Here is a 12165-nt window from a genome sequence, read left to right as displayed (position 1 = left end):
CAACAATGAGGAAGACCTGCAGCATGGGTGTGAAAAGTGCTAAGGAGAAAAAGGTGGCCAAGGGGGCAGAGGGTGGGCACCGGGCAGGCCTCCGTGCCCTGCCGACATCGCCCTGGCGACATCGCCCTGGCCTGGGGAGCATTTGGTTGACAGAATCATTCGTTGTTCTGTATTGCGCATGTACAGCCAAGCACCTGCCTGGTGCTGGGCTCTCCCAAAGGAGTTCAGGTCTCTGAGAACTGTTAGATGACTGGGCATGGGGTTCCATCTTCTATTGAAAGGGTGTTGACGAGCCTGGATGTCCTCCTAAGACCCTGTTCAGTCCTGGACTCCTGGGTGACTGAAAGTGTCACTTAGCAGTTCACCACATGGGCTCTTTAGGTGAGCCTTCTGGATTTCTCCTTTGTCACCATGTCTCCTGCTGAGGGAGCCCCGAGAGGCACGTGGGAGAGGGTGACTGTGGCCTGACGGAAGTCCTCTGTGCCCTGCGTCCTGCCATCAGTGCAGAGGTGCCGCGCTGCTGTGCCGTGGGCGGCACAGGGGCTGTGCCAGAAGATGAGCCAGGAAAGGTGAAAGGAGGAGCCTGGCTGAAAACCTGCCACCTGTGCCCATGCCCGCCCTTGTCGCGGACCATGTACGGCAGCCTCCCAAGTGCCATCCTCGTCTCTGTGCCTGCTCTCTTGTGCAGGGTCCCGTGCTCCTTGCAGGCCGCTTCCTCCCTGCCCTGCCGTCTTCTTGTGTCTCTTAGCTGTTCCTGCTTAGTCTTTAGGCTTGGATTCCAGCTTGTCCTGGCCCATGCCAATGGTGCCTCCTCTGGGCCCCACTGGCCCCAGAGTTCCCTTTTCCCCTGTGTCATTCCCACATCTGTCCACTCAGCTGAACTGGAGCCCTTTGAGGATGGGGTGGCGGCCCCAACCCAGGGCCGGGGTCAGGGGTCCTGAGCATGGAGGTGGAGGGCGAGGGGCCCGGCAGCCTCTGAGGGCAGTGGCGGCTCTAGCCTGCCCTTTCTGACTTCTACTGTTTCAAAGTGCCATACCTATCCTGCTCTTTGGCATTAACCATGCTTTGCCCTTGGCCAGTGCTTACTGTCAACTTGAATGGAACTCAGAGACAGGGTGTTTCACTTTTGGATTCTCTGTCTTATCCCCGCCTGCTCCCCAGTTCTGTTGGATCCCCCAGGCTTCAGCCTCCATCTAAACAGCCTGTGCACACACACTCAATGTGAATTCGTTAGGGCAAAAAGAAGTCATTTTCTCGGCTCTCAGCAAAACCTGCCCTGGAATGGGAAGGGCCAGATGGTGGGTTGTGTTAGAACCCTACAGAGAGCCCTCTCCACGGCGTCTGTTCCAGTCTGTCCTCCCACCCCTCCCCAGTCCCTCTCCCAGGGCATATCAGCAAAATGGGGCAGATGGTAGAAAAAAGCTCCCTGGGGACTCGGGTGGGCACAGGACCAGGAGTGCATAGCCCCAGAGAGCTTGACATTTCCCATCATGAGGACTGGACATCAAGCAAGTTCCTTTCTCTCTGTAAGACTCAGTTTCTCCCTTTGTAAATTGTGTCTCTTGAGGTTAGGAGTTCGAGACCAGCCTGGGCAAGAGCAAGACCCTGTCTCTACAGAAAATACAAAAATTAGCTGGGTTTGGTGGCTCAAGCCTGTTATCCCACCTAGTTGGGAGACTGAGGCAGGAGGATTGCTTGAGCCCAGTGAGCTATGCTGACACCACTGCACTCTAACTGGGGTGACAGAGTGAGACCCTTTCTCAAAAAACAAAAACAAAAAACAGCTGGAGGTATCATACTACCTGACTTCAAAATATACTACAAAGCTATAGTAACCAAAACAGCATGGTACTGGCATAAAAACAGACACACAGATCGGTGGAACAGAATAGAGAACTCAGAAATAAATTCATGAATCTACAGCCAACTGATTTTTGACAAAGGTGCCAAGAACACACATTGAGTAAAAGACAGTCTCTTCAATAAGTGATGTTGGGAAAACTGGCTATCCACATGCAAAAGAATGAAACTAGACCTCTACCGCTCAGCGTATAGAAAAATCAACTTGAAATGGATTAAAGACTTAAACGTAGAACCTGAAACTAGGAAACTAGTAGAAGAAAACATAGGGGAAATGCTTCACGACATTGTGCTAGGCAAGGATTTCTTACATAAGATCTCAAAAGCACAGGCAACAAAAGCAAAAATAGACAAATGGGACTACATCACACTAAAAAGCTTCCACAGAGCAAAGGAAACTATTAACAGAGTAAAGAGACAAGGTACAGAATGGGAGAAAATATTTACAAAACTGTACATCTAACAAGGGGTTAATATCCAGAATATATAAGGAACTCAAACGACTCACCTGCAAAAAACCAAATAACCTGATTTAAAAATGGGCAAAAAACTTGAATAGACATTTCTCAAAGAAGACATACAAGTGGCCAACAGGTATATGAAAAAATGTTCAACATCACTAATCACCAAGGATTGTGAATCAAAGCCACGATATCACCTCACATCTTTTAGAATGGCTGTTATCAAAAGGACAAAAGATAAGAAGTGTTGGTGAGGGTGTGGAGAAAAGGGAACCCTTGCCGACTGTTGGTGGGACTGTAAATTAGTGTGCCCACTACGTAAAACAGTATGATGATTCCTTGAAAAATTAAAAATAGAACTACCATATGATCTAGCAATCTCACTGCTGGGTATATATCCAAAGGAAAGGAAATCAGTACATCAAGGAGATGTCTGCCCTCCCATGTTCACTGCAGCACTATTCATAACAGCCAAGATATGGAATCGACCTAAGTGTCTATTGACAGATGAGTGGATAAAGAAATTGTGACATCTGTACACAATGGAATACTATTCAGCCATAAAAAAGAACGAAATCCTGTCATTTGCCACAACATGGATGGACCTGGAGGACATTATGGTAAGTGAAATAAGCCAGGCACAGAAAGACAAATACTGCATGACCATACTCATATGGGGAATCTAAAAAATAAAGTTGATATTCTAGAAGCAGAGAGCAGAAAAATGGTTACCAGAGACTGGGGAGGGGTTGGTCAGCCCTGAAGTTATCATTTGATACCAGGAGTAAGTTCTGTTGTCTGTTGCACAGTGGGGTGACGATGGTTAACAGTAAAATACTGTCTGTTACAAAATAGCCAGCAAAAGTTCTCCCCACAAGAGGGTAAGTGTGTGAGGTGATGGATACACTGTCTACCCTGACGGGACCATCACACAGTGCAGACGTGTATCGAGACATCAAACTGTGTCCCAGAAATATGGACAGTTATACTGTGTCAATTAAAAATAAATAATTTCTTAAGAAAATATTTTCCCTAAGACCACAAGATTTCTCACCAGCATCTTTGATTTAAAATTGAGGAATGGGACACGTGATGTTCTGCTGGAAGGAGCGTGGCTAAGTCCCAGCAGCTGTACAACGCAAAGTGTGTTATGTGGCTTCTCTGAGCTGTGCTTCTCTTGTTAGGAAGAAATGATTGTGAAGTGTGGCGGTGACTGGCACGGTGTCAAACATGCCAGTACGCACGCCTCCTGCCTACTCCTGTGGAACGCAGGGCTGTGGTGATGAGGGAGCTGGCGGTGGCCACGCTGTGTCTGGTGAAAACAGTAACTTGCGCTTACTGAGTGCTGTGTGCTGGCCACTGTTCTAAGTCTCTTTTACGTGTATTAACTAACTCATCTAATGCTCAAGCCCACAAGGTAGATTATTATTATTATTAAATTTTACACTCGAGGTAACTGAGGGAGGCATCCATTGGCACAAATCACACAGCTAGTTGGTGACAGAACCAGAGTTCTCGCTCAAGTGGTTTGATTCCAGAGCCCATGCTCTTTTTTTTCGTGGAATGTTAAAATGTAAAACCAATAAAGAACATAGTAGTTGCCTGAAATAACACACAATCCTTGTGGTGGAGAAAATCAGTGCCCACTAATTACACTAGGGTCCTGTGCTTTCTATCCATGTCTGGGGGACACGTGGACATGCCACAGGTGTCACCATAGGCGCTTAAGAGCAAGTGTATTGTTTCCATCTGTTTTCTCATCTGAACTTCTAGAAACAAAGGACTCTGAGATGATAGAATCGCAAGTTGGAAACAACCTCTGTACCTGAATTTCTTCTGAAGTGGAACTATGCAGGAGAGCCTCCCAGCATGCACTGAGCTGCGATGTGGGCAAGGATGAAGCTTTTGCTGTTTATTGAAAATAAGCAGCAGAGAAGAGACACAGGCAGGCACAGAGAAGGCCACGTGCAGACGGAGGCCGATATGTGGGATGATGTATGCAGAGTGATGCACATACAAGCCGAGGAATGCCAAGTGTCGCTGGCACCGCCAGAATCTAAGAGAGACCTGGAACAGAGTCTCCCCTAGAGCCTCCACTGGGAGCACGGCCCTGCTGATGCCCCGATCTTGGAGCTCTGGCTTGTGGCCCTTTGTTACTGCAGCCACAGGGCACGCGTGCACCGGCTGAGGCTCGCAGGGCTTGGCTGTCATGCTCTCTTGTCCCAAGCCATTTGGCTAAGTGCCAATTTTTTGCATGGGAACCTGTGTCATACTTGATAGAAGTCCGTGGGAAAGAGCATTCTGCTGACGCAAATTCGCAGTCTTTTGGGGAGCATGACACATTTTCCTAAGGTGCCAGCTGTCTCCATATGGAGTTTGGCCCAATCCAGACTTACTTAGCCTGTGGTTCAAGATGTACTTGCATGCCAATAAAACAAGGGTGCTCTGCTATTGGTCTTCTTGCCTGTTTTGGAAGCATGGACTCTGGTAGTTGGAGGGAACTTTGAAGCCATTTTTCTCTCCTCTTGGCAGCTTCCCTGGAAATGTGTCTTTTGGGGCTGCCAAATCTTAAAAGGGTGATGTTCAGAGCAGAGAAAGAGGAATCCGATGACATGAGATGAGGGGAGTCTTAGCACCAATGGATCGTTTGCAAGTCTCAGCCACGGAACTACCTCCCTGGCTCTTCCCGGCTCGAGTAGGGGCGGTGCCATGGAGCACAGTGTCCACACGCATGCGTGTTCAGAGGTAGCTGGGAGCTCGGGAATGCAGCATGTGGAGTGAGTGAGTGAGTGAAATGAAGTTTATTATTGGAAGTCTCATGCACTGCTCCTGGGAATGTAAAATGGTGCAGCTGCCATGGGAAACAGCATGGTTGTTTCTTGAAAAATTAAACATAGAGCTACCATATGATCCAGCAATTCCTCTTCTGGGTATATACCCAAAGGAATTAAAAGCAGGGTCTCGGAGAGGCATTTTTAGGCCCACGTTCACAGCGGCATCATTCACGATAGCTAAAACGTGAAAGCAACCCGAGTGTCCATGGAGGGAAGCATGGATAAACAAATGCGGTCTCTCCAGGCAATGGAACACGACTCAGCCTTGAACAGGAAGGAAATGCTGACACGGGCTACAGCACGGCCGACCCGTGAGGACGTCGTGCTCCGTGCAGTGAGCCAGTCACAAAAGGACAAATACCACAAGATTCCACTTCTGTGCGGGGCCGTATCTGAGAGGAGTCCAATCCCCAGAGACAGGCAGGGGAGTGGGGGGTGCCAGGGGCTGGGGAGGGGCACAGGGAGTCGGTGTTTCCTGGGGACAGAGTTTGGGTTGGGAAGATGAACAAGGTCTGTGGATGGACGGTGGGGATGGCTGCACAACACCGTGAATGTGCTGACCACCACCCGACTGTGCATCCAAATGTGGAAACGTGGCACATTTTATGTTATAATTATATTTTACCACAGTAAAAAAAATAGGGCGTGTGCGTGTGTGCCAGGGTTCTGGTGTTTGGGTGGGTGTGCTCGCGCTGAATCGTCACAATTCCTGAGGCCCCCGTCCCCGCCCCCGCCCTCGTGTGAAGACACTGGCCTGGACAGTCACCACGGCCCTTTTACGTGCAGATGGTGGCGGCTCCGGCGTGAGGACCCGGCCAGGCTGCCGCTCCCCACCGTGGCCTCTCCAGCTCTGGCGAAGTGGCGTGGACACCTCTGTTTTGTTCTGTATGAGGATTCGCCAGATAATAAATCACACATGTCACCCAGACCAGGATGTAGGAGCCTTTCATTTTTTTTATACACGGAAATTTTGATCTAGTCTTTAAATTAGGAAATTCAACTACAGACTTTAAATTATTATGCATCTGGTCTTCCTCGTGAAGATTTTTTTTTGTTCATCTTTATAACAAGCAGATAAAAATGTAAAACGTATTTATTAACTAAACACAGTTGCCCAAGCCATTTCGGAAAACATGATGCTTTATAAAGAGAGGCCCTCGGCCCGCCGACTGCCAGGAGCCAGAGCAGATCTGAGCTGACGCGGGTGCCCCTTTTCTGAGCCTCCCTCTGCCCCAGCACAAAGGCCACCTGGGGCCACACAGCCGACGGACATTTACATCAGGCAGCTTTGCACAGCAGCAGCGAGGGTTTGCTTTGTGATATAATCAGCCATTGTTTCTATTGTGTGTCTACAACAGAGAACGGGAAGGAGTGCGTGAGTGTAGCATTACACGGCTTAGATGCTTCAATTTAGACATTTTGAATTTTATTTCTCATTTAGGAACACAAAGACCCTCAACAAACCGAGTTGCCCTTTTTGTTGTTGTTGTTCTTTAAACAAGGACATCAGGGAGCAATTTACAAATGGGTAACATTCTCAATGTGCCCTTTAGAAAAAAGGGATGGCTTTGAGTTTATCTGTAGCTGGCATTTTAAAGTGGGATTTTCTTTTCTAACTCAAATTCTTTTGCCCGAGATTTGACTACTCCTGCTCGGGGGTGACATGGTGTTAATGTTAAGGGCTGGGACAGAGCACGTGTCCATTTGGCTTTGTGTGGATGCCCGTGGAGGTGAGACAAGCCCACCAGTGGGGCAGAGCAGGAGGGGCCAGTCCACATCTGCCCTGATCCTAACTCCCTCAACCACCTCCCTGCAAAACGTGACATCTGAGTCCAGAAGGTAATGGAACCTCATGGGCAAGGTGCCACCTGCCTTGCTGGTGTCACTGTGAGTGTCCATACTTGGAACCTGGGGCAGAGGGGAGGACTGGCCTTCCATTAGGAAGAGGTCTGTCCCTCTCAACTTCCTTAGTAGGGCAGCAAAAGCTGGGACCCTCTCTCTCCTCTCTGCCTACTCTGCATGTCCCCCATTTGGGGAAAACTGAGGCTTGCCCTGCTGGGTGCCCACACTGCCAGGACAGGCTCCCCTTGGGACCTGGTGCTCAGCCACAATGGGCTCAGGAGAAAGAGCCATGGGTGTGACGAGAGTGACAGCAATAAAATGCCATTGCTCCAAGGGGCTTTGCTTCTGTGTCCTGCCCTGATGGGTTAAACTTGTCATCTGGACAAGAAGAGAAGGATCAGAAGAGCGCTTTGATGGGTGGTACTTCCTGTCGCTCTTCCTGTGCTACCACAGACACTAAAGCAGTCTAGCAAGGACTTCTTGGCATTTGCAAAGCAAAAAATGAAGCGTGGTCAGAGGAGCCGAGGCGGACAGGGCCAGCTCCTCTTGGGTTTTGATGATCTCTCTTCCCGGCCCCTGGGACCTGGCACTGGGGTGATCTGTCTCTGCCGTACTAAGGCTGCTCCCAGGGTTCTGGGGTCCATCGGGTCAGACAGGGTGGGGGCAGGGACAGGACCTGAAGCTCGCACACAGCGCTTCATGCTCTTGAAGTTGGGGGTGTGGACAAAGGAAGCCACCAGCCAGAATTAAGCACTTGGAATTGGAATTGAAAGCAAAGGAAGCTGAAAACAAAACTTCCCCTTCCACGTACTGGAGAGGATCATTCTCATCAATACTTTGGTATTTTCCTTTTAAATAAAAAATTCCATTGAAAGGTTTTTCTCCTCTATAGGCAGGGCTCACAAAGTGCAAATGCTCCGACTGTAACGGGAGGCCCGAAGGGTAAGGGTGGGGTTCTGAGGGGCAGGCAGGGCAATTTGGGACAAAAATATATTAATCAAGAAGATATTCTTGCAGTCTAGTTCCCTGAAAAAAAACTTGCTACGTTTAATAATGAAATTTCAAATGAAAACGCCTAGTCAGAGGAATGGAAATATCATGCCAATAATAGTTCCCTATTCTGTAAATATGCATCTTGCCGTGTATATATGCATATGCATTCACACATACATACATACATACATACGCACACACGCACACATGCGCGCTGCAGACGTGTCTAGTTTACTCTGGGGATGGTTGGCTTTGCGGTTGCAGGTACGTTTGCAGGCGGCTCCCTCGGGTGGCCTGTCTGGGCAGTGGCATCCTTCATGGCCCCACAGAGAGCTCGACTTTTTTTATATGAATATGTTGATCTGATTGCTCCCTCATGGGTGCAACAAAGCTCCCAGGAAACCCAAGGCGGCCCCCCCAATCCCCACCCCCACACAGCCCCGTGGCAAACACATGGTAGAATTGGAGTGTTCCTTAAAAAAGAAGCGATAGAAAAAGGGTGGGGAACACAGCTCTTCTCACTGTCCACTTTCTCCTTCTTCCCCTTCGGATGAAGAACTTCCCTCTCCTCCTCCTTTTCTTCCTCTGCCCCCACCCTCGTCCCCGATGCAAAGCCTGTGGCAGGCTGCACGCTTATTGAATGGGTTTGGCTTCTTGCAAATTCCCCGCAAGACAAGTCTTCAGCCACCATAGTTGTCCCCCTCATTTGCAGGTGTGTGGGTCCCTCTGTGTGTGTGTGTGAGACTGCATGTGAGCCCGAGTGTGCGTGTGTGCGTGTGCCGAGATGAGTTCTGGTTAGAGGGACGTCTCCATGCTGTGGAGTGGGCTCCCAGGACTGGAAGAGAATGCTGAAGAGGTAGCTGACTTGGTGACATGCGTGGTCAGGTAGATGCCACTGTCTATGGCATTGTTGTTCTGGTTGGGGGATGGGGTCGGGGGGGCCCGCAGGCGTTCCTCGTTCTCATCCACATCCGTGTCATCGATGAGCGGGATGTTGTGGGTGTAGTCATTGATCAGAAACTCGGGCGTTGCCATGAAGTTATGAATGGAGGTCTTGGACTCCGGTTTCTCCAGGCCTTCATAGAGCGAGCTACGGAATGCTTTCACCACCCGGATCTGGAGCAGGAGGTGGAGTGACAGGGGCCCGAGGTGGGAGCAGGAAGGGAAGAGGAGAAAGGAAGGAAGGAGATGGTCAATGGCTGGCTGGCACAATGGATCCACCCACATCAATGGCCAGGGGTCTTGCATGATAAATGTCCACCCAGCGGAGGGTGGCTACGGAATGGGGTGCCTCTGCCTGGCTGTGGGAAAGGTTTTCAGGTCTGGGCCTTGGTCTTGTCAACTGATCCACATGCAGGACAAATGACAGTGGCTTTCTCTAGGCTGATTTGGGCAGCTATTCCGGAACTCAAGAGCAATGCACTACCTCCCTATTCCCTGCCCTGGGGGAAGGACTGACTTAGGTGGCCCCTGGCGTCTCTCTGCCCAATCTCAATTCCAATTTGGTAGAAAAGAAAGACGATTTGAGGAGAGAATGCTGGAGAGTGGGCTCTCTCCTCTGTCTTACCAGAAAGTCGAAAGTACCTTCTGGGAAGAGCAAGTTCCAGCCTGTGGGCATTGCTGGCCTTTCTTGAGGGGGTCTTCCCCAGGGACTGCGACCCACTCCCCAGCTCACTGGCTGCTCCCTCCTCTGTCCCTGGTGCCCCAGGCCCCTCCACAGAGCTCCAGGCCCGAGAGCCTGCCAGTCCCCCACCTGGGGGCATCCCTGACTGAAAATGGCTGCTTTTAATTTGCACCCACCAAGCCTGTCCCTGCTCAGATGCCCTCGTGGTCTCCTTACAGCCTCTGTGCCCCTACCTGTGTCCTTTGCCACCCCACAGCTAGATGCATCTGATTGGGCCTGATTGGGTGGTCCCTGCTGCCAGTAGCCCTTTGCGATCTGATGCTACCTGCTCCTCTGGCTTCGTCCTCAGGGAATTTGCTGAATTCTCCCTCCTCTGGCTCTTCTATATGTTGCTCCCTGGCTGTCTCCACTCCCCACCATGCCGCAGACTCCCCCGCCACTGCAGCCCCCTGCCCCCAGCTGGGCTCAGGGCCCCCTCTGAAGCCCCCTGCACCTCCTGCAAGGCCTGCTCAAAGAATCAACTCCTCCTTCCCTTGGCTTCTCCACCTGTATTCACACACGGACTCAGGTCTCGTGGGTTCACACAGCATGGAGCTGCTGCCTCTTTGTGCTCCCTCCCTGGCCCTGCAGCCTGGGCTGCTTCTAGGAGGCTTGCGTGACCCAGTGTTGGCACAGCTGCCAATGCCAGCTGACCCTGTACTGTCAAGGCAAAGCCAGCCCAATGGCCCTTCCTGTAGGGGACAGTGGAAAGAGTGCTGGCTGCCAGGGGGGACACTGGAGTCTGCCCCACACCAGCCAGTTCTCCCTGTGTGAGTGGGTGGACACGTTATGAGTTCTAAAGTCATTTCAAGGTCTAAGGTTCTGGGATGTGGTTTGTTGGCAAACTGTGGCCTGAAGGCTAACTCTGGCCCTCTGCCTGTTTCCGTAAATAAAGTTTTATTGGCACACAACCATGCCCACTTATCTACATATTGTCTATGGCTGCTTTCACACTCTAAGGGCAGAGTTGTGTAGCTGCAACAGAGACCTGGCCCGAACAGTGAAACGTATTTACTCTCTGGCCCTTCAAAGGAAAAGTCTGCCACCCCCTAGTTAGACAGTGAGTCCCTTTCAGCCCGCCAGAGTTGGGCCTTGGGGCCAACGGCTCAGCTGGGCAAGCACAGTGCTCCTAAGTCATTTTGAATGAGGCAACCCAGAGTCTTTCGCGTGCAAAACAGTACGCCAAAAAGTTCCCTTAACTTGGAATTTTGAGTGCCATATCTGAAATGCAGTTAGGATTTCCTCTGGACCTGGGGAAGCCACAGCTGCCAGATCACAGGTGGTCAGCCATTCTCCCCACGCTGGTTTCTGAGACGGGGAACACAGAAATTGAGAATCGTTTGATATTTTTAATGAAAGGAAACAGAACGCACTTTTTGTAGCCAACACCAATGTTGCCCCATTATTTAGGCCTTTTTTGGTGTGGGATTGTGGTGTGGAAGCCGCCCGGGAGATCACCTACACCAGCTGTTGGCTGCACCCATCAAGTCACAGAAAAGACAGACAGCTGCATGCCCTTGACCCTGGGGATGTGTGTGGTAAGTTTGCACCGAGACTTTGGCCACACTCTTCTCCTTGATGAGCAGGTGGCCTCATTCAGACCTGGGGCACGTGATCAGGCCAGGCCCCTGCTCTCACCTACGTACAGGTCTCACTGCACCTGGCTAAACCCCAAAGTCCAAGGCCACATGGCCAACTCTCCTCTGCAGGCCCCCCCGCTTCTGCTGCTACCACTGCTCTGGCCCCAAGGCTCCTCCAGTGTGCTCCTCCTGTGTCATCTGCCTGGCACAGAGTGGGCCTTGGCCAACACTTGGGGAAGGCATGAGTGAGTGCGTGGTGGCGGGACGGGAAGACCCTTCCGACACCCTGCTGTCAGGGTGCTAAGCCTGGCCTACGCCACTGTGAGTCGGCTTCTCTCCAGCTTCTGTTTTCCTCGCATTCTGACCTCGCGCTGTTAGAAAACGTGTTGGTCTCGGTCTTATGATGGGGTGTCTTCAGCCCACCCCAACGCTGAGGGCCCCGGTCAATTTCTGGGAAATTGGTTCCATGGAAACCAGCAAGCATTTCTAAGACAGGCCCGTCCTGGAGGGCTGAGCTCCTACACGGGTGCTCGAGGGTGTCCCCATGGCCCTGGGCTCCATCCTGCCACCAGCCAGAGTTTAGCGTGTTCCAGAGAAAGCACAACCAAGCCTAAGCAGAGCCCGCACCTGTCCCACTGCCCGTGCACTGGCCTCTTCTCCTCGGGCCCCTGCACGACCTCCTGCTTTGCACCCAGCCTGGGGCTCCCTTGCCACCCTCAAGATGTCAGACACCGTAGAGACCATGTGCACCCTGTCCACCTTTGTGTCTGCAGCCAGGGCCCACCTCTGCCTGGCCTGTCAGACTGCTGCACCTGCTGCTGTCTCCTGGGCACCGCCCACAGGCGGCTTAAGTGACCTCTCCGATTTCAGGAGGCCTGAGGAGGACTCTCAGTGTGGCCCTGGCCCAACTCTGCTGCTCACCGGCCTTCTTA

At 51.3% G+C, this 12165-nt stretch overlaps 1 protein-coding gene across 3 annotated transcripts in view; it reads right to left on the bottom strand.

Annotated features, from left to right (window-relative positions):
- Window positions 1-8533: 8533 nt before the first annotated feature.
- ATP2B3 (ATPase, Ca++ transporting, plasma membrane 3) overlaps window positions 8534-12165 on the bottom strand; it is a 42459-nt gene continuing 38827 nt past the window's right edge. For 2 of the 3 annotated variants that reach the window (XM_012662051.1, XM_012662049.1), the window contains one exon: window positions 8534-9106. In XM_012662051.1, the coding sequence (XP_012517505.1) occupies window positions 9081-9106 (26 nt within the window). In that variant the 3' untranslated portion in view covers window positions 8534-9080. The remainder of the gene's footprint in view (window positions 9107-12165) is intronic. The other variant, XM_012662050.1, reaches the window with a different exon arrangement.

This window comes from Propithecus coquereli, unplaced genomic scaffold, assembly GCF_000956105.1.
Source record: "Propithecus coquereli isolate 6110/MARCELLA unplaced genomic scaffold, Pcoq_1.0 Scaffold748, whole genome shotgun sequence".
In the NCBI taxonomy this organism is placed as follows: Eukaryota; Metazoa; Chordata; class Mammalia; order Primates; family Indriidae; genus Propithecus; species Propithecus coquereli.
This window is presented reverse-complemented; position numbering and strand designations above follow the sequence as displayed.